The 22,596-nt window shown below is 45.0% G+C and overlaps 1 protein-coding gene across 1 annotated transcript in view; it reads right to left on the bottom strand.

Annotated features, from left to right (window-relative positions):
* Positions 1-22,596, bottom strand: part of LOC110303309 (sodium/glucose cotransporter 1-like) — a 54,003-nt gene that overhangs the window by 20,031 nt on the left and 11,376 nt on the right. Inside the window, exons 4-8 of the mRNA XM_021174389.2 lie at positions 21,320-21,379; positions 12,443-12,547; positions 10,102-10,207; positions 8,110-8,190; positions 3,289-3,509 (exon numbers count right to left, since the gene is read on the bottom strand). Coding sequence (XP_021030048.1) covers positions 3,289-3,509; positions 8,110-8,190; positions 10,102-10,207; positions 12,443-12,547; positions 21,320-21,379 — 573 coding nt within the window. The remainder of the gene's footprint in view (positions 1-3,288; positions 3,510-8,109; positions 8,191-10,101; positions 10,208-12,442; positions 12,548-21,319; positions 21,380-22,596) is intronic.

Below are 22,596 nucleotides of genomic sequence, written 5' to 3'. Positions count from 1 at the left end.
GGGGCTGGTGAGATGGCTCAGTAGGGGGCTGGTGAGATGGCTCAGTAGGTAAGAGCACCTGACTGCTCTTCAGAAGGTCCGAAGTTCAAATCCCAGCAACCACATGGTGGCTCATAACCACCCGTAATGAGATCTGATGCCCTCTTCTGGTGCATCTGAAGACAGCTACAGTGTACTTACATATAATAAAAATAAATAAATCAAAAAAAAAAAAGGAATGTTTCAACTTTGGTGATTAGTAACTTTCTTCAGTGTCAGCTATAGATAATTGCTTCTGGGAAGTGGAGCCTGAGAACCTTAAGTTATGAGCAAAATGGAGACAGGACACAAAATAGCTACCTTTATGTTAAAAGGAGCAGGCCTCAGTAGAGGCCAGTAACGCATACAAAGGTTTAAAGTGAAAAAGAACAGGTTGGACATAAATAAATTCAAAAATGTTTGGAGAGGGACCAAGAGTACCAGGAAGCTCAATGCTACAGCCAGGGTGCACGCTGGGAGAGAGGATGTGAGTGTTAAGGGGATTAGCACCATAGAGAAAAGGCCTGATCCACGCTAGAGCAAAGCAAGACTCACCCAGCTAAGCTTCCAACTCCGGAAAGACAACCTAAGGCATTTTCTGCTCCTAGAAAGCAAATGAATTTTTGTTTTGTTTGCTTGCTTCCTTGCTTGCTTGTTTGCTTGTTTTTTGAGACAGGGTTTTTCTGTGTAGCCCTGGCTGTCCTGGAACTCACTCTGTAGACCAGGCTGGCCTTAAACTCAGAGATCCCCCTGCCTCTGCCTCTCAAGCGCTGGGATTAAAGGCCCGTGCCACCTTTTAAAAAAAGCTGCTACTGATGCAGTTCTCAAAGGGGCCAGGATCCATCCTGAGCTGGGCAGCAGAGTTTGGCTTTGGAGGCATGAAGAATGCAGCAGTGAGTGGATTTGTGGGCTCTTCCTCCAGTCTCAGAGAGCAGTTGAAGCCAGAGAGTGTGTGGCAGGGAGGGGACCCTGGGTAAATAAATGTTCAGAAACGGCAAGAGCCCTGAGAGGCCATTGCAGTGACACTGTGAAAGTGAATCCTGGGTTTCAGTGAAGACCTCAAGATGTTAGAGATGCCAGAGCCGTGGGAAATCTTCCGAAGGGAGCTTCACACAGGGACTGGAGCAGCCCGGAGATGGACCTTGCAGGCTGCAAAGCTTGTAGAACATAAACATGCGAGCCCTGGAACACCCGTTAGGTAATTACAGGATTTGCTGTTTGTTCTGAGGGTTTAACGGTTCTGGTTCCTCTAATGCTGTCTCTAAGCTATGCTTCTTAGAGAATTACATCACCTTCCCCTTCCCTTTTCTCCTTCCAGCCCCTCCCCAGCTACCCTCGAGCCAGCCCCTCCCTCCCAAGGAGGGCCCTACCCTCAAGTTGATCCATTCTTCTTTATTATTGCTAAATACATAGGTGTGTCACGTGTATGCACAGATCTGTGCAAAATACATCCTGCTGAGTCTAAACAAACACATGACATAACAAGCTAACAAGCTACAAGACCAGGCACATGCCATCACACCCAGGCTGGACAAGGTCCCCAGCAGGAGGGAAAGATTCCCACGAGTTGGCAAAGAAGTCAGGGACAGCCCCTGCTCCCAGTGTTATGATTCTCACAGGAACACCCAAGCCACTCCGCCATAACATATCTGCAGAGGACCTAGGTCAGACCCCTCTAGGTTCCCTGATCTCTACAAGCTCTCATGAGTCCCAGTCAGTTGATTCAGTGGGCTGTGTTCTCCTGGTGTGTCCCTGACCCCTCTGGTTCCTCTAATCCTTCCTCCCCGACCAATTAGTGTTGTTCCCACCCCTTGTCAAAGAGGCTTCTTTTTGCAGCAGATACAGACCACTACAGGTGCTGTCTTAGTGTTCGGTTGTTGTGAAGAAACACTATGACCACGGCAACTCTTATAAAAGAAAGCATTGAACTGGGGCTGGCTCACAGTTTGGTCTATTATCATCATGGTGGGGAGCATGGTAGCATCTGGACAGACATGGTGCTAAAGAAGTAGCTGAGAGTTCTACGTCTAGACCCAAAGGCAGCAGAATGAGAGACACTGGACCTGGTTTGGGCTTTTGAAATCTCAAAGCTCTCCCCCAGTGACACACTTCCTCCGACAAGGCCACACCCATTCCAACAAGGCCATACCTTCTCCAGCAGTGCCACTCCCTGAGATTACACAATCAAATATATGAGCCTATGGGGGCGATTCTTACTCAGACCGTCCCAGTTACCCAAAACCAACTGCAATATGGCGCCTCTACCTAAGGCTCATGAAACACTGAAGAAGAGAAGGTAGAAATTTTGTAAGAGCCAGAGGATTGACACGTTTCTTCTAGATGTGTCAAGAAAGCTGCAGCCACAAAAAAAAAATCTCAACAATATAGCTGCTTAAGCAAAGCCTGACCAATGATACCACCAACCAACATGCCACTGTAGATGAGGGAAATTTCACAATGCCCCACCCCTAGATGAAGGTTATAAGCAGTCAATGGCTATTGAGAAAAGGAGAGTCATTCCTCTGCAGTCCCAGCCCCGCCCCCGCCCCCCATAGGCTATCTAATCTCAAGTGGTCAACCCTGAACACACACCTGTGAGCAACACTGGAATCAGCAGGAGATGTATATATATGTGTGTATATATATATATATATATATATATATATATATATACCACCCACACACATATATGTAATGATAATATTTTTAAAAATATTTTTAAAAAGCCATGAACTGAAGGGGACATAGGAGGAGTGGGAAGAGGGAAGAGAAGGGGGGGTATAAATTATGTAAATACAGTACTCATATATGAAATTCTCAAAAAAATTTTTTTAAGATGGGCTGGAAAGATGGCCTAGTGGTTAAGAGCTCTTCCAAAGGTCCTAAGTTCAAAATCCCAGCAACCACATGGGAAAAAACAAACAAAAACAAAAACAAAATAAAAAAATTTAAAGGCATAAAAGACATCAGTAATTTATAAAACAGAAACACACGTGGAAGTTTCATATAAAGCTAAGGCCTCCAAATCACAAAAGCTAGAGAGTACTTCAAAAACATATTATCACGGCTAAAGCATCATAAATACTTAAACAAGAATAGATTTCACCATTTATATCAACGGGGGGAAAATCAGAGTACTTTTAACAGTGTTAAATGAGGCAACAATTCCAGATTAGGAGGCAAGCCATGAGCAAGCAGACAAGCCCCCGGTGGCCTGCATATGTGGGGACACTAAAAGACAGTCACTACAGTGATCATGCATTTAATTACCTGATCGGCACACCCGTAGAACAGAGAGACAGTGGTGGCCCCTAAAATGAGTCCAGGCCAGGGAATGTCTCCAGAGACACAGCTTCGGAAGATGTGGAAAGCATCCTGACGGGGCAGATAGCACTCTGGCTGGGCAGTCCAGTTCCCCTGCTGGGTCTTGCTTGGGATGGCTTCCATGTACTTACTCACCAGCTCCCAATACCCTCCAACTTCATAAAAGGCTTTGGAAACAAAATCAAAGAGAAAAAAAAAGTCTTTATCAGTTTCTTGATGAGTACCATAAACAACACAACTGAAGACCCAAGACCAACACTGGAAATAAGACCCAGTGTGACCATCTGTCTCCCACTATAAAACGTAAGAGTAGCATATGATCAAGGCATCATGGGAGCGAGGAAAGACTAGCTCTTCCACGAGAAGAACTTCAGTAGACACTGGATTGTGTGCTCGGAACCCCACCTGCTTTACCTGGTTTCAGAACCCTCCTTTCGGAGGTGTGCGTGCTTTAAGTGGCATGGGTCAAATCGTCCCCTTTCCCAGGCTTCCAGAGGACCCAGGCTTAGCTGTCACTCCCTGTCTCCTGGTCAGCAACCAGTAAGTGAGGAATACACACAAGCCCCTTGCTGGACTAGAGAATATACTTTAGGATTCTGCTGAAGCTTTCAGAAGTATTACTTTTGCCTACCTGGTCCATTCATAACCCTGGATCCAGCCATCCCTGAAGGCCTAGAATTTCTATCCGTAGAAACTAAAATCGTTGGCTTCACACCAGTTTTTAACTGAAATTCCCTCATAGATTATCTAAAGAATCCTAGTTTAAAAATAGATTAACATTCTTTTCCACTAAATGCCAAGAAAATGTTACACATCTTAGTTAAACTTTCCTCCATGTCAAAGACCAGGTTTGGCGTCACAGGGTAAACCGAGGCAGGCAGTTAATGGGGGGTCAGCACTGAGAGTCAGTCCAGATACTGAGAGAGGCTGCTGGCTATGGCAGCCAGTTATTAGAGGAAAGAAAGGAAGAAAATCAAACACACACACACACACAATCACATACTCATACACGCAATTACACACACACACACATGCACACACACACACACGCACTCACACACTCTCACACACAATCACATACTCATACACACAATTTCACACACACACACACACACATGCACACACACACACACGCACTCACACACTCTCACACACAATCACATACTCATACACACAATTTCACACACACACACATGCACACACACACACTCACACACTCTCACACACAATCACATACTCATACACACAATTACACACACACACATGCACACACACTCACACACACATACACACTCATACACACAATTACATACTCTCACAAGTCTCACACACTCACATATACACTCATATACACACTCACACATACACTCACACACACTCACATATTCATACACACAATTACACACACTCACATACACACTCATACACACAATTATACACAATTACACACAATTACACACAATTACACATTATCACACACTCACATACACACTCATACACACACTCACACATACACTCACACGCATACACACACACACACACACACAAAATGCCTGAAGCAAAAGACAAGCTCCAGCGATTTATTTCTTCTCTTAATCCCTTCTTATACCCCTTAAGACAAAGTTTTTTCTGTTAGGAAGAAAATTACCTCATAACCACAAGTTACACATTTTCCAGGGACAGTTACCACAAAAACATATTCTTTGAAAACAGATTAAAATCATTAGGCAAAAGGGAATCACAACATGATATTGATTACATATTTCTCATATAAAGCTTATATCTAACTTAACAATTCTCACCAACCTTTCTTTCCACAAGCTCATTGTGACGGCAAAGCAGTAACTTTTTGGTCACATATTAACAAGGTTTAAGCAGGTCAAGTCTATAGCAGCAAGCGTCTCCCTTTGCTTGGGTGACAACGACCTGTACTTACTATGGAGCAGGCCATCAATCTCACATCACATTTCTGAAGTCCTGATCAGTGAGGCTGGCTAATCTTCCGTTCTTGTACCCATAATAGAATTATTTGCTCTTTATTATAACCTGGTACACAGTGAAAACCTGTTACCTCATCCTTAGATCACAAGATCAAGGAACTCAGGCTTAACCTAGAGTGGATGCTTTCTTCGTTCATTTTAACCTGTCCCAAGCCTGTTCTTGCCTCTACAATTACATGCTTGTGATGCACGAACACTCACTGTGCTCCCTTCTCTAACTCAAGCCAAACTATCAGGAAGGCGCAAACTTCATTCTTGATTCTACCTTAAAACTTTCTATTACGTGTCCTAACTTCTTAACTTTCTGCTTTCTTTCAACTACCCTAAACTCTCCCAAAAGTATTTAAATCAAGCTAACTTCCTAAGACTACTTAAATCAAGTCAGAACTTTCATCTTCGTAAAGATGGCAAGAGCTGAAAGACTTGAAGGTCTTCTATTATACGGGAAGGAAGCTGAGCCCGTGAAATCTCGACAGTTTGAGCACCTAAAGGAGGCCTGTTCGATGACACCACTAGTTGGTGTGCCCATGTGGGTGTGGGAAATGAGACTAATTTATTTCCTAACCCTACTCCAACCAGTGCTTGATGTTTTAAGACTTTAAGAATTTTGTTCATCTGATAGGCTGAAAGAGTATCTCACTTCTCAGTTTCATTTGGCTTTTTAGTTTCAAAGGTCAACGTCTCATCCCTAGATGAAGAGCTACAGGTGACTTTTTTGTTTTTGTTTTTCGAGACAGGGTTTCTCTATGTAGTCTTGGCTGTCCTGGAACTCACTCTGTAGACCAGGATGGCCTCGAATTCAGAAATCTGCCTGCCTCTGCCTCTGCCTCCTGAGCGCTGGAATTAAAGGCATGTGCCACCACACCCGGTGAGTTACAGGTGATTAACAGATGCTGAGACAGGGAGAATTAGTTCTCTGCAAGCCCTATGACAGGGTATCCAGTTCTGTTCAGTCAGTCTTAAACACATTTGCAGATGAGCAACACTAGTGTGTTCATAAATTCACATGTGCATACATATAAAAATAATAATTTAAAAATCAGGGGTCATGAATGTGAGAAGGCACAGCAGGGAACACAGGGAGGAGGGAAATGGGATACAGTATCCACATAATGAAATTCCCAAAAGAACAACAACAACAAAGTTGTAAGAGGCAAGTGTGGCTGTGTGACCACAGCCTTGTAGGGCTCGCGTGAAGATGAGAGGATTTCTGGGCCTTTCTAGCCTAGCGTCAGGGAGTTAGAGTTGGGAATCCTAGCAAAAGTGCTAAAGCAAAACAACAGACTCTCCTCCTGCTTCTCGCCACACTTCTGCACGTGCACACTCCTCCACCTTTTCCAGCACCACCACATGCATGCGCACCAACAACACAGAGACTGGCTCTCAGCCTGAAAGAACATATTTGCTTCCTGCTCACAACCATTCTCATACATACATCAGTGGCCAAAAGGAAGTTCTGGGAAGAAATACAGTAGGCATCATGAGCCAGTAATAAAGAAGGAAACTAAATTAACCGAAAAGTGCTCAATCTTACCAGATCTGGGAGTTAAGCAGTAAAACAACTCTGAGAAATGAGACGCTTTTTCAGCCTGTTAAAATGAGCAAAACCGGGCTGGAGAGATGGCTCAGCAGTTAAGAGCACTGGCTGCTCTTCCAGAGGTCCTGAGTTCAAATCCCAGCAACCACATGGTGGCTCACAACCATCCATAATGAGATCTGATGCCCTCTTCTGAGGTGTCTGAAGACAGCTACAGTATACTTACATATAATAAAGAAATAAATCCTCTTTAAAAAAAAAAAAAAGAGCAAAACCCTTACAGGCTGGATGAAAATCAGAGGAAGGGAGGTGCATGTGTGTGTGTGTGTGTGTGTGTGCGCACGCGTGTGCGTGTGTCACTTGTTACAGCTCAAAAGTCACTCTTTTTTTTTTTTGGTTTTTCAAGACAGGGTTTCTCTGTACAGCCCTGGCTGTCCTGGAACTCACTTTGTAGACCAGGCTGGCCTCGAACTCAGAAATCCACCTGCCTCTGCCTCCCGAGTGCTGGGATTAAAGGCGTGCGCCACCACGCCCGGCAAAAGTCACTCTTGGTAAACAGTCTGAACAAAGTGGGAACAAAAGGACTCTGCAAAAGGCTGCCTATCTCCACACAGCCTACAACTAGTATTAAATAGTGGAATGTTTAATGTCTTCTCTCTGAGGCTGCACGTAGACCACACGTGCGCCTGTCGCCTCCATTCTGCAGAACCCTCTGAATCGGCTATTAATTCACTCTTAGTACAGCCTTAACTCCTCCGGCTCTACTTTCTGTAAAGGACACTTTGTGTGAGCTCCAGAACTTTTGGAAGGAGTGTGTGTGATTTACTCGTGAAGCAATCATTGAGGTCTATGGGGACAGCAGGGTGTCCTGTGTGGCGGTGATTTGGGTGTGTAGAATCACACAGCAGGAGGTGGCTCTTCTGGACCTGAGCAGGCAAACGGAAGGGGCCAAGGACAACATATGGTCTGGGGAGGAGCGCTCTGGACCACAGCCCTGGAGTCCACCATCTGCACTTCACCACTTCACCCCACCCCTTACCCCTGCAGTGAGGGTGCATGACCTTTGACCTGCTCTTGGGTTCTGACTAGTCCAGTCACTTCATCTTCACCCCCTTAAGATGCGTAAGATGTGGCAGCTCATGACCCCCCCCACCCCCCAGTGTAACCCTAGATTCAAAGATTTCGCCTGGGGGGTGGGACGGGAGGGTTGGGGGTGGGGCGTTTACTCACCATAACCCATTAACAAGGCTGACCCCAAAATCATAATACCAGCTTGTAAGCCCTCAACGTAAGCCACAGTGGCCAGGCCACCTGAAGAGGAAGAAAAAAAGAAAAGCCACAAGTACTTCCTGCTCATAGCGACCTCTCAGTTGCCTGTGCTGTACGTCCTGCCCCACACCCAATCTCCTTTCAGATTCCTTACAGATTTGCATCTGCTAAGTCTAGCTCATCCCTCTCCCCCTCCCACTCCACCTCTGCCTCCCTGTCCCCTCCTTTTTTCCTTCCCTCTTTCCCTCCCTCCCTCCCTCCCTCCCTCCCATAATTCCTGGGCTTTGGGGGATTTTTTTTTTCAGTTTTGCCAATTTTGGTGAACCAATAAAACTCCCACTAAAAGCAATGGGATAAATTCTGAGGGTGCTAACGCGATACATTTTTCAGAACTCTCTGTTCTGTGCCTACAAGTACATTTTGTAGTGAGAGCAGTTGTGGGCAGTTCCTGAGTTAATGTGCCACTCGCTCGCCCGTTTGTTTCAGGCGTGTTTGTCTTGATTCACTAACTGTTCCTTCTTTTCTGTGTCCAAATGATGTTATCCGTCCCCAGACAGCAACAGCAACGGAAGACACATCGAAGCGGTAGAATACTTAGACTTTCTATGTCCCAATTTTCTTTTGCTCTCCATGGTTTTTACATAAATAAAAAAATAAACTCTGACCAGTTTCCTAACCAAACATGTATATCTTTGATCCCAGAGACTCAGTCTGGAAGCACTGTCCCTGGTGTCTACCAGCTCAATAGCACCTTCTCTCAGTCCCTGCCCACTTTTAACAACCCAAACTTGTCTCCCGAGCATCACCAAATGTCGCTAGGAAGAAAAAGCCAATTTAGACTCCTTGCCACTACTGGGCAACTTGCTGACCACTTTCTCTCCCTCTGATTCTCTCTCCTTGACCTCTGGTCACACTGTGAGGAATAAAAATGACTGTTGAGAGCTCCTACCCTAGGCAGAGGCTGCAGACGTGAGATTTGCCCTTTTTATATATATAACATAATATTTTTATTGACCAGGCCGGGCGTGGTGGCGAACGTCTTTAATCCCAGCACTCAGGAGGCAGAGGCAGGTGGATTTCTGAGTTCGAGGCCAGCCTGGTCTACAGAGTGAGTTCCAGGACAGCCAGGGCTACACAGAGAAACTCTGTCTTGAAAAACAAACAAAAAAACAAAAACAAAAAAATTTTTTTATTGACCATCTGGGAATTTCACAGAATGCATCCCAATGCTTCCTAGTTCTTCCAGGTCCACCTCCACCCACCCTGATGGCCTCCCCAAGTAAAGAATAGATAGATAGAGATAGAGATAGAGATAGAGAGAGAGAGAGAGAGAGAGAGAGAGATATTTTTAAAGTCCAAGCTGTGTGGTCCATATAGGCACTAGAGCAGGTCAAACTTGCAAAGGTCAGTCCCTGAAACAGAAGTGAGTCCCTCCCCACCCCCTCTCCCTTCAGTAACCGTCAATTACATCAATTACGTCAATTACGTCAATTACGAGATACTCTTCAGCATCCCTGTCACTAGGATGTCCACGCTGTGTGCCGCTGACGGAGACCTTATTGATGTACTGGGCTCTGAGGCTTGAGAGGTGGGGCAGGGGGCGGGGAATACGGACCTAAGTAGCCTGTGCTGCCTCCTGAAACCATGTTGATGTCCATGGCCCATACTGCCTCCAGGGCCTATCTCATTTCCCTTCATTTGCTTTGTGTGCTCCCACTTTGTCACCTGGTCACCCACAGTGTCATGCCCTTTTTCCCCATAAATGTGACCGCTGCTGACCTGTCTATCAATCACTCTTCAAGGAGTTTGATCCAACCCAATATGATTCCTAGAGGTACCTCCGACCAGTATTCTTCCTGACATCTACAGACTTGGGGAAGCCCCAGTAGTTCCTAGTACTCCGCTGAGTGATTGTTGTCAGTATAAATTCCCGAGTGGTTAGAGCGACCTCACCTGTGATGGTATACATGCCAATGATCGTCAGCACGGTCAACATGGTCTGGTAAATATCAGTGTCCCAAACCATTTTCAAGAACATGGCGCCAAAGCCAATCTCCATCTGAAATGGGAGCAAGGTTAGCAGATGCACCTTCGTCTCCAGCAGAATTAACAAACACCCCAGAATGAAAGGGGCCTTGGAAGCCATGTGAAAGAGGTGGCCCCTGGGCAGTGTGGGGCAGCGGGCATGGGGGGATAAAGGGGGTGGGAGAGAAACTACCTTCTGCCAGAGTTCCAGTGCTCTGGGCGGGCAGATGGGGAGGACTGCCCAGACTCTCCACGGTGGGTGTCTGTCTGTGTGAAGCTATGGATCCAGTCCTCGGGGGTGGACAGGGGGCAGTCTGAGGTCTCTGGGCCTCACAGAGGCTAGAGATAACAGGTTCTCAGTTCCAGACATCCCAGACCCCACTGTATGTAGAAGAAGAGCTGAGAACAAAGTGAGGGCCCCAGCAGTGCTTGGCCAGCCTCGAGGTAGCTTAGGGCCTCAGACATCAACAGAGACTTTCAGTTCTCTGTACTTGTAGATGACTACCAGATTCACTGGAACCCATACGTTTAACAAGCTCCGAGGTTGGCAAACTTTTTGCACACGACCACATGATAAATGTTGTAGGCTTTGAGGGCTGTACAGCACACTGCCTCTAGTTTTTGCAACCCTTTAAATTAGGTATGAGAGTCGGTCTCACCCCCAAGGGTTGCACAGAGCAGCCATTCATTGGATTGACCTGCGGACCGGGTTTGTCAGCCACTGGCTGAGCTGACACCGACCTTGAGTCACCTGCACAGACGTTACCTGGCTGCCCTTTCTCTTTATTTTTCTGCCTTCCAAATTCAGGTATAAAATGGGTACAGATGGAGCTGGAGAGAGATCAGTCAGCAGTTAAGAGCCCTGACTGTTCTTCTAGAGGTACTGAGTTCAATTCCCCCTGCAACCACATGGTGGCTCACAACCATCTGTAATGGGATCTGATGCCCTCTTCTGACACTCAGGTGTATATGCAAATACAGCACTTATCTACATAAAGTAAATACATTTTTTGTTTTGTTTTGTTTTGGTTTGGTTTTTGGTTTTTTGAGACAGGGTTTCTCTGTATAGCCCTGGAAAGTAAATAAATCTTAAAAAAAAAAAAAAACCTAAGGGCTGGCGAGATGACTCAGCAGGTAAGAGCACTGACTGCTCTTCTGAAGGTCCTGAATTCAAATCCCAGCAACCACATGGTGGCTCACAACCATCCGTAATGAGATTTGATATCTTCTTTTGGTGTGTCTGAAGACAGTGAGAGTGTATTTAATAATAATAAATAAATCTTTAAAAAAATACTAAAAAGAATAAATGGGCAGAGATTCACCCAAGGATTTATTCCCACAATGAAGACAAAGATTGGCAAAGCTTAGCTTCTGTCCTCACTGAGGTCGTGTGGGATAAAGATAATGTGGTAAGTGTCACTCATTTGGTTAGTGAAAACCATCTGCTCAGTGCAAAACTAGGTTCAGGAGGCAGTGCAGTCAACACCTCAGAAAAGACCCATGGTCTCAGGTCACTTGAATGGAAATGGAGAAGACACTTAATAAGCAAATACACCGATAAATTACTTTCACACACTGGCACTGTGCTCATTATAAAAAGAATAACAGGGGGTGGGAGAGATGGCTCAGCGGTTAAGAGCACTGACTGCTCTTCCAGAGGTCCTGAGTTCAAATCTCAGCAACTACATGGTGGCTCACAACCATCCGTAGTGAGATCTGACACCCTCTTCTAGTGCTGTCTGAAGACAGCTACAGTGTATTTAGATGTAGTAATAAATAAATCTTTAGGCTGGAGAGAGCAGAGGTCCTGAATTCAAATTTCCAGCAACTGCATTATGGCTCACAACCATCAGTACAGCTATGGTGTACTAACATGAAAGAAAGAAAGAAAGAAAGAAAGAAAGAAAGAAAGAAAGAAAGAAAGAAAGAAAGAAAGAAAGAAAGAAAGAAGAAAGAAAGAAAGAAAGNGAAAGAAAGAAAGAAAGAAAGAAAGAAAGAAGAAAGAAAGAAAGAAAGAAAGAAAGAAAGAAAGAAAGAAAGAAAGAAAGAAAGAAAGAAAGAAAGAGGGAGGGAGGGAGGGAGAGAGAGAGAGAGAGAGAAGAAAGACTTGGGAGTAGAGACAAGGAGGTACATCGCTGGACGGTCTCAACACAGTTTTGCTTAGATGACACTCCCTCCCCATCATTCCTCAGAGGAGGAAGGTCACCTCTGTGGAGAGGCATTCCAAGGACTTGCCCAGACGGTCCCTTCTCCTTGTGCAAAAACTCACCGAGATCCTGCTGAAGATATAGACGATTAAGAAAATGAAAGTGAAGAACAGCTGGATGCGGAGGCTGCCAAACCTCTTCTTCAGATATTCTGGCAACGTCACCACCTGCAAAGGCAAAGGCAACAGAGCAAGTTGCTGTCAGACGGTGAGCCGTCGGGAGGCAGGTCACGGGATGGCCTTTCCTGCCGGATGGTGGAGACAGCTCCGGAGTACAAGATGTGGGATTGCTGCCTTTGGTGCCAGTTGAGGTGTGATCAAGGAGGGAGGAGAGGCAGCATAGCTCTGTACTGGCTGGTTTTGTGCACCAACCTGATAGAGACTGGTGTCATCAGAGAGGAGGGAGCCTCCGTTGAGGAAATGCCTCCATGAGCTGCAAGGCATTTTCTCAATCGGAGATCTATGGGGGAGGGCCCAGACCACTGAGGGTGGTGCCACCCCTGGGCTGGTGGTCCTGGTTTCTATAAGAAAGCAAGCTGAACAAGCCATGCAGAGCAAGCCAGTAAGCAGCACCCCTCCATGGCCTCTGCATCAGCTCCTGCCTCCAAGTTCCTGCCCTGTGTGAGTTCCTGACTTCAGTTATGAACGGCAATATTGAAGTGTAAGCCAAATATCACCCCCCAGCTTGTTTTTTGGTCATGGTGTTTTGTCACAGTAGTAGAATTCTGACTGAGACAGCTGTCTACCAGCAGCTTAGGTTCCAGGATCTGTGGAAAGAAACCTAGCTAATTGTAAATGTGCAATAATGATAAACTATCCACTATGGAACAAACAGGAGTTCTTTGTCACATTTGGCTGGTGGAAGATAGAACCTGATAATTCAGGCAGTTCTCAGTCGCCCTTGTGTGAACAGTCCAGTCAGATGGTGGTGTCCCAGAGGATCCTGTTTTTTTCACAGTCATCTTGGGCAGTGTGCACCATGAGCACAGGAACTGTGCCCTCAGTGATTACAGTGCCACTTGACCCCAACAGCTCCTGGCTCAAGAAAAGTAAATCAGGAAGAGAATATTGCCTCCCTTTGCCCTGGCTAGTTTGTGTGTTCTTGTCTGCCTACCTTCATATGTCTTTTGTGAGCTCCAACTCAAATTCCACCAGTGTGGTGCTTTGAATACACTTGGCCCAGGGAGTGGCACGATTGGGAGGTATGGTCTTGTTGGAGTGGGTGTGGCCTTATTTGAGGAAGTTTGTCACTTTGGGGGTGGTCTTTGAGGCCCTTCTCCTAGATGCCTGGAAGCCAGTCTTCTTCTGGTTGCCTTTTAGAACAAGATATAGAACTCTCAGCTCCTCTAGAGCCATGCCTGTCTGGATGCTGCCATGCTTCCTGCCTTGATGATAATGGACTAAACTCTGAACCTGTAAGCCAGCTCTAATTACATGTTGTCCTTTCTAAGGATTGCCTTGGTCATGGTGTCTGTTCACAACAATGAAACCCTAACTAAGACAACCAGATTCACAAAGACTTGGCTGAGGTCCTTACGGTGCCTAGAGACGTTTGTCTAAGCTCACATAGGCTTCATTCTCTTAGCCTTCTTTGGCTCTGCGTCATATGCTGCCATGTGTCAATCATTCTCCCAGAAAGGTTCTAAAGTCCCCATGCTGTTTCCAAGTTGATTGTTTGGGTTTCCATAACAAGTGAGAACACTTTAGCTCAGTGGTCTTCAACCTTCCTAATGCTACAACCCTCTAACATAATTCCTCATGTTGTGGTGACCCCCAACCATAAAATTATTTTCATTGCTACTCCATGATTGTAATTTTTTTTTTTTTTTTGGTTTTTTGAGACAGGGTTTCTCTGTATAGCCCTGGCTGTCCTGGAACTCACTTTGTAGACCAGGCTGGCCTCGAACTCAGAAATCTGCCTGCCTCTGCCTCCCGAGTGCTGGGATTAAAGGCGTGTGCCACCACGCCCAGCTCCATGACTGTAATTTTGCTGCTGCTGTGAATCATAATGTAAATGTCTGTGTTTTCTGATGGTCTTAGGCAACCCCTGTGAAAGGGTGGCTCTACACACCCCACCACCAAGGGTTGTGACCCACAGGTTGAGAAGCGCTGCTTGGTGTGGCTTAAACAACAGGTTAACTATTGTCTTTTGGGCTGGAGAGATGGCTCAGGGGTTAAGAGAACTGACTGCTCTTCCAGAGGTCCTGAGTTCAATTCCCAGCAACCACATGGTGGCTCACAACCATCTGTAATGGGGATCCAATGCCCTCTTCTAGTGTGTCTGAAGACAGTGACAGTGTTCTCACGTGCATGAAACTATTGTCTCTCAGTTGTAGAGGCTGCAAGTTTAAGGTGTCAGCAGGTCTATCTCCTTTCCAGAGCTGTGAAGGAAGCATCTGTCCAGATAGCACCCCTGGACTCATCAGACATCCCGTGTGGAGCCAGCCATAGCGTATGTCACAGCTGGAACTTCTACTTGTCTCTTAGCTATCCTGGTGTAACTGAAGATACTTTTAAATTTTCTGTTGCTTTTTTTGTAAGGTTTTTTTTTTTTTCTTACTTGAAGCTGGTGGTGGCACACACCTTTTTTTTAATTAATTAATTTTATGTATGTGAGAACAGTGTAGCCGTCTTCAGACACGCCAGAAGAGGGCATTGAATACCATTACAGATGGTTGTGAGCCACCACGTGGTTTGCTGGGAATTGAACTCAAGACCTCTAGGAAGAGCAGCCAGTGCTCTCAACCACTGAGCCATCTCTCCAGCCCTTAAATTTTCTGTTTTATGACTTTTTTGGCATCTTTAAAAGTGACTGGGAGGCAGAGGCAGGTGGATTTCTGAGTTCGAGGCCAGCCTGGTCTACAAAGTGAGTTCCAGGACAGCCAGAGCTACAAAAAACCCTGTCTCGAAAAACAAACAAACAAAAAAAGTGATCTTTCCAGGGGCTGGAGAGATGGCTCAATGGTTGAGGGCACTCGTTGCTCTAACAGAGGACCTGGGTTCAGGTCCCGTCACCAACATGGTAGCTCACGACTGTCTGTGAAGCAAGTTCCAGGGAGTCTAATGCCCTTTTCCAGATTCTCTGGACACCAGGCATACATGTGGTATACATACAGACAGGCAAAACACTCAAACACATGAAACAATAACAAAAATCTAAATAAAATAATTGCTTTTAAAGTCTTTCTGGTTGGGAAGAGACTTGGCCTCCTTGAGGGCCGAGTTAGAACATGCTTTCGACAGTAAGTTAACCAGTGCAGTTAACCAGTTAGACAGTAAGTTAACCAGTGCTTCTCCACCCAGCCCATGCTTCCTGGAGACAATAGTCCTCTGCTGGAATCCTGGAAACACAAGCTGAGCAATCCAGAGCTGTTTACCCCTCTCTGCCTCGGAACCTCAAGCAAGGCCTAACCTGTGTCTCATCTCCACCTTCTTTCTCCCCACGACATCGATGTCTTTTCTGCGTGGTTCCTTGTGGAAGATTGTCTCTGGGCACCTCCTATCTCTGGGGCTTGTGGGTATGTGTAGGACACATTGCTTTTTTCCTGGGGCCTCTCCTCTTTCTACTCAGGTGCCTGAAACCCACTGAGCAGCTCAGGAGAGAGCAGAAGGAGCCTGAAGCTGTATCTGATATCAAGCTAGCATTTGTTCTTATAATGGATAAAAATCTTTCCCCATGATTATTTGCATTTGTAGGGTTTTTTTTTTCTGAAATATTAATTCTAACCTGTTTGTCATAGAGGTTTTTTGATTGATTGATTGCTTTGGGTTTTGTTTTGTTAGTTTGTTTAGGTAAAATAACCCATTTATTAGGGAAGTCTCAGACTGTAGCGCTTTTACTGGTTTTTCCGGTTCCTTCAGTCTTCTGATGGCAGACTTCACTGTGACTGCAACACTGTGGTGTTGTAGGTCCGAGCCCTGCCGGGCATTGTTTTCATGCAGGAACCACAGTGCCAGATGCCAACAGCTGGCCTCTTCATCTTGATCTTGCCACCGAAGGAGCAAGTGTACTTGGCTGATTTCAGTGTTCTTCACTATTTCCGACAGGGAGGCACCATAGCGGGTCCCGTATTTCCCAACGATTCCGACCTTTTTGGCACACTTAGACATGTTGAGCATAGAGTTTTAAGAGTCTTTGAAAAGCTGTCCTTTCACTTCCGGTGGCCCTCTCATGCCTCCTCTAGCCCATTACCGTTTCTTTGTGTCAGCTGCCAATACCTAGAAACACTCACTACCTGGGATCCACGTGGTCAGTCTGAAGCCGGGCTCAGCTGGGCCATTTCCCCGTCCTTCTGGTCCGCCATTAAAGTCTTCTCCCTTGCCAGGTGTGGTGGCACACGCCTTTAATCTCAGGAGGCAGAGGCAAGCAGATTTCTGAGTTCGAGGCCAGCCTGGTCTACAGAGTGAGTTCCAGGACAGTCAGGGCTACACAGAAAAACCCTATCTCGAAAAACCAAAAAAAAAAAAAAAAAAGAAAAGAAATCTTTTCCCTTTTCTCCCCAGCCCTGTCGCAGACTCCTCCTCCCTGTATCCTCCATTCCCTGGTGATTCCCCTGAACTGCTTCTCACACACCCCTACTCCCCACAAATGGGCAGAGCACACACATGGTGCATATACATACTTGAAGCCAAAACGCCCACACACATAAAATAAAATCATTTAAAGAAAAAGAAAAGAACAAATACACAGCACACCCAGACCATATGACACACACGAAGGAGGTTCTAAAGGCAAGCTCATAGTGCGAAGTGTCTACATTAAAATAAAATAAAATAAAATAAAATAATTGGAGATCTCCTGTTAGTAACCTAACAGCATGCCTGAAAGCTCTAGAGCCAAAAGAAGGAATAACACCCCAAAAGGAGTAGTCAGCTGGCCATTGGTGGCACACATCGGGAGGCAGAGGCAGGCAGATTTCTGAGTTGGAGGACAGCCTGGTCTACAGAGTAAGTTCCAGGACAGCCAGGGCTACACAGAAAAACCCTGTCTTGAGAAACAAAAAACAAAAAAACAAAAGGAGTAGTCAGCAAGAAATAACCAAACTCGGGGCGTAAATCAATAAAATTGTAATTTTTTTTTAAAAATACAAAGAATCAAAAAACCGGAGAGTTAGTTCTCTGAGAAAAAATTAATAAGATTGGCAAGCGTTTAGCCAAGTTAACTAAAAGATGTAAAGAGAAAAAAATTAATAAAATTACAGATGAAAAAGGGTGCCAATGAAAGATCCTGACAGAATGTAAAAGGTCACAGAAGCCCTGAAATTGGCAAGATAGATGTCACTGTTAGCAGAACTAGCTTCACTGATTTAGAAAAATAGAGGTGCACAATGCTCTGGCCACTCCTTGAACCTGTGTGTCTGCCAATGTTTTGACCATTCCTTGAACCCATGTGTGTGCCCACTGATGAAGCCCATTGCCAAGTGTTTGTAATATTGGTTGCTAAGAAAGAGTCAGAAAATCTCCCCAGCAACCACAGCCCGGCCAATCCTGAGTTGCTATACCTGCACCAGGCTCTTTCCTTGTACCCCTCCCATACCCATGTCTTGAGAATAGATATTGTTTAGATCTGGAAATCCCCTACTCTCCCCCTTCTCCTTTCCCCCATGAGGGCCTATAAAAACTGGGACCTCTTTCCCCTCGAGGTCAACTCCTCTACCCCTGCGTGGGATATGAGTCGTCCCCAGAGCTCTGGCTTTCCCTGAATAAAGCCTCATGTGGTTTGCAACCAGCTCGGTCTATCCTGAGTTCTTGGGTGTCCGATATTGTCCTGAGGCCTGAGCAAGGGGCTCCTCTTGGAGTCTTTCACCAGCACCAGAGACACTGGGGGAATTTAGAGAAGCATAAAGACATACTTTAAAAATCCACACTCCACCTAACTGGAAAACCTAAAAGAAGTGAATACATTTCTTGACATACATGACTTATCAACGTTAAATCAGGATCAGATAAGCAACTTAAACACACCCAAAACCCCTAGCGAAATAAAAGCTGTTATTAAAAGTCCCCCCACCCAGTGTGCCCTGTGCACAGTGGAGCTGGCTCTGGATGCCTGGGTACGGTGCCCTGACAGTATGATAGCCAAAGGGTAGACCCTGCCTCCAGCCAATGGCATTATTGGGTAGCCAGCCTAGCCTGAGCTGGGCTGGAGGGCTCACCCTGGTGGTACAGATGCTGGAGAGCCCAGCAGGCTAACAAGGTCAGCAGTCTCCCAGATCCAGGGCTTTGAGTTGGCCCACCCCAAAATCTACATCATTTGTGAACTGTTAGAGTATATGAAAGGGCTGGTCCTGATGATCTAAAGCTGAGGGCTCCCCATGACAAAGGGTGACATCCGAGAACAGGAGGAGTCCAGGTGAGGATCCAGTACTGACGGTGTGACAGAAGCCAGAGACCTTAGAGGTAGCCATGCAGGAAGAGGAACTGCAGCTAGTTTTGCAACCCGAGGAAAACTCACCAGTCAGCCAAGCTGCGAGGGTCTCCTGTTTCCTGAAGACCCCTTGCTACTGCTAGGTCTTACTGAGCTTGTTGCTGACTTGATCACCCTGGGTTTTTTGTTTTTGTCTCATGGTTTCTAATTCCCCACTAGGCAATGCAATCGCAATGCAATCACAATGCATAACAATAGTGGCTATTTCCCAAAAAGCATTGCCACTCAGATAGATTAATGATTTAGCTGAAGACATCATAGAAAAAATTTAAAGATATGTATGGCTTAAAAAATTAGGTTAAAAAAAAAATAGGTTAAAAGCTGGGCGTGGTGGCGCACGCCTTTAATCCCAGCACTTGGGAGGCAAAGGCAGGCAGATTTCTGAGTTGGAGGCCAGCCTGGTCTACAAAGTGAGTTCCAGGACAGCCAGGGCTACACAGAGAAACCCTGTCTCGAAAAACAAAAGAAAAAAAATTAGGTTAAGGTGCCTTTTTATAATTAATTAAATCAGGTCAGGTCAGGAAGTTTTCTAGCAGAAAACCTAGGGCACAATGGAAAAAATTTTCAAAAACACGTTCTTAGTTATTAAACAAAAGGTCTGGTAAAGTCAGAGAGCAAGAACAAAGTGGACCTTGTTGCGAAGAGCTTTTCATCTGCAGGAGACAGGCTAATGATCAAAGAGAGTAATTGAATTTCAGTGGCCACTGTTAAGACTGGGCTATGTCTATTGTAAAATCTAATTTTCTGTTCTTATAGCTATAAATTTGCTGATGAACTTTAGTGTGCCTTGAGAACTTCATGTATCCAGCATGCAGACTGGATAGATTCTTGTTTTTCTGTTGCCTCAAGAAGAGTAAAAGAGGGCTGGAGAGATGGCTCAGAGGTTAAGAGCACTGACTACTCTTCCAGAGGTCCTGAGTTCAATTCCCAGCAACCACATGGTGGCTCACAACCATCTGTAATGGGATCTGATGCCCTCTTCTGGTGTGTCTGAAGAGAGCGACAGTGTACTCATATAAATAAAATAAATCTTAAAATAAGAGAAAGGATTGTAATGTGTGTGGGTTTTTTCCTGCATGAGAGATTTAGTTTAGGTATATAAGGTCTAAGAGAAAAACTAAAGTGGTTGGAGCCTTGCTTCATCCACCAAGTGTGTGTGTACCTGCTTTACCTCACGCTGCATCGCCTCCTTGGATAGCTGAACTCACTGACAGACCTTAAGCCAGACCAGTGACTCACTGCAATGAACATTTGCAAGTGAAGACGTGATGGGATCTGGGTGTTTCCCCTTCCCCCCTCGGCAGTGTCTGCATTGTAGCCACCTTTTTTTTTTTTTTTTTTTTTTTTTTGGTTTTTTGGTTTTTCAAGACAGGATTTCTCTGTATAGCTCTGGCTGTCCTAGAACTCACTTTGTAGACCAGGCTGGCCTCCAGCTCAGAAATCCACCTGCCTCTGCCTCCCGAGTGCTGGGATTAAAGGCGTGCGCCACCACACCTGGCTTGTAACCACCTTTTTATTACTATAACCAATACCTTAGGTATTTATTTTGGCTCATGATCCATGGCCAGTTGGGCCAGTTGCTGTGGCCCTGTGATAGCATCATAGCACATGAGTGTGGTAGAGGAAGCTATTCACTTTGTGGAGAGAAGAAAAAGAGGGAAGACTGGACCGGGGTCCTAACATTCCATAATGACTAGAAGACTCCTCACTCTACATCTCTAAAGCATCTACCACCTCCCAGTGGCACCAGGGCATGGAGACTAAGCCTCTGAAGGCTGCTTGTCTAAGTCACAGCAATGTGCTTTCCCTGAATTAATACAATTCAGGCTTTTTACCCTTTCTAATGAATGTCCACATTTAGTCTCAGACAGTTCTGTCTTTCTTTGACAACACCTTCACTATTCTTACACCTTTGACTTTAAAATAAGTATGTCAAGTTTCTCACAGAGCCCATTTTTTGCCTCTTGTGTGGAATTTTATCCCGTGAAAAAATTTTTATTTTTTTTTCCAGGCCAACTGGAGAGAAATAACATTTCAGGGTGCTGAGTCTTCTACTCGCTAACATGACAGTTCTCTTCACTTCTCCACATCTTATTTTTTAATGTTTCTGAATATTTTCTGTAAAAAGCATTAAAAGGTAAGCTCCTGCGTAAACCGATGGTTGTGTCTGTCTACCCAAGGAACTTTAGGAATCTGCAGATTTAGCGAAGCGTCAAAAGATGGACCAAGTGTAATCTGTCCCTAGGATGCTCATGTACTACACATGCAATATTTAGTTGGGGATTTTTTAATTTAGTTTTTTTTGTTTGTTTGTTTTTGTTTTTGTTTTTGAGACAGGGTTCCTCTGTGTATCCCTGGCTGTCCTGGAACTCACTCTGTAGACCAGGCTAGCCTTGAACTCAGAAATCTGCCTGCCTCTGCCTCCCGAATGCGTGAGCCACCACACCCGGTTGCAATATTTAGTTTTTCTAAAAAAATATCATAAACTATAGAGTAAATGATAATGGACTTACCTCAGCCTTGTTATAGATGGGCACAAATATCCAACCAAGAAGAAAGAGCATAAATATACTCTGAAACCAAGAAAAAGCAGAATTAAATCAGGGGCCATGCAGGTCAAGCTCTTAAGACAGATGCAGGTTCTATTACTGTCTGCTTCAAACCTGATGATGGTCACTAATAGGCACTTACAAATAAAGACCCAAACACAGACCTTTCAACACCAAAAACCTAGCTTTCAGGCAAATTATCTTTGAAAGTTTATTAACTTAGTCCATTTCCAAGTTGCTTTTTTTTTTTTTAAGCATTTTATTTTTCTACTCCTGGATAAGAATTACAATGTCATATGAATCAATTTAAAAATAGTCTAAACAAAGAAAAGAAACTAAACATGGCAGAACGCATATCTAATTCCAGCACTCAGGAGACAGAGGCAGGAGGACAGCAAGAGGTTTGAACAGGGAATTAATGTCTCTTATTAACTGATTTATGTAGTGAGATATCTCTCTTTCTCTCTCTCTCTCTCTCTCTCTCTCTTTTAAAAGATGTATTTATTTTATGAGTACACTATACACTGTAGCTGACTTCAGACACATCAGAAGAGGGTATCAGATCCCATTACAGATGGTTGTGAGCCACCATGTGATTGCTGGGATTTGAACTCAGGACCTCTGGAAGAGCAGTCAGTGTTCTTAACCACTGAGTCACCTCTCCAGCTCCAGGTGCGCTCTCAAAGAGAAGAAAGAAAAGGAAAAGCAGAGAGGGTGGGGGAGGGAGAAGGGGAGAGGAAAAAGAAGAGGGGAGGAGAGGGGAGGAAAGAAAAAAGTGAAGAGGATAGGCAAAGAGACAAGGTGGTAAAGAAAAAGATGTTTTATTAGGTTTGGACTCTGTAGAAGTATTCCTTATCTCTTATAGTTTATAAGAACATAAAGCATAGTAGATTTCTCATTGATCAAAACAGACAAATGATTTATATAAATAGGTGAATGATGCAAGATTCATTCATTAATTAATTTATCCTTTTGGTGAATAAGTTCTATTTCCCACAACAAAACCATCAACTCAATAAATAATGCAATATTTCATATGGTTTATGATTTATTTTATGCTGTTTATCATTTTAAAGTGTGTTTCCAGTTGGAAACTTTGTAGTAATTAGTTGGCCATCTCAGGGAGCTTGGCTGAACCCTTTCTCAATGTGTTTTCAAAACACAGACTCTCGCCGCCGGGCGTGGTGGCGCACGCCTTTAATCCCAGCACTGGGGGGGGGGGGGGGGGGGGGGGGGGGGGG

Source organism: Mus caroli, chromosome 10 (assembly GCF_900094665.2).
Source record: "Mus caroli chromosome 10, CAROLI_EIJ_v1.1, whole genome shotgun sequence".
In the NCBI taxonomy this organism is placed as follows: Eukaryota; Metazoa; Chordata; class Mammalia; order Rodentia; family Muridae; genus Mus; species Mus caroli.
This window is presented reverse-complemented; position numbering and strand designations above follow the sequence as displayed.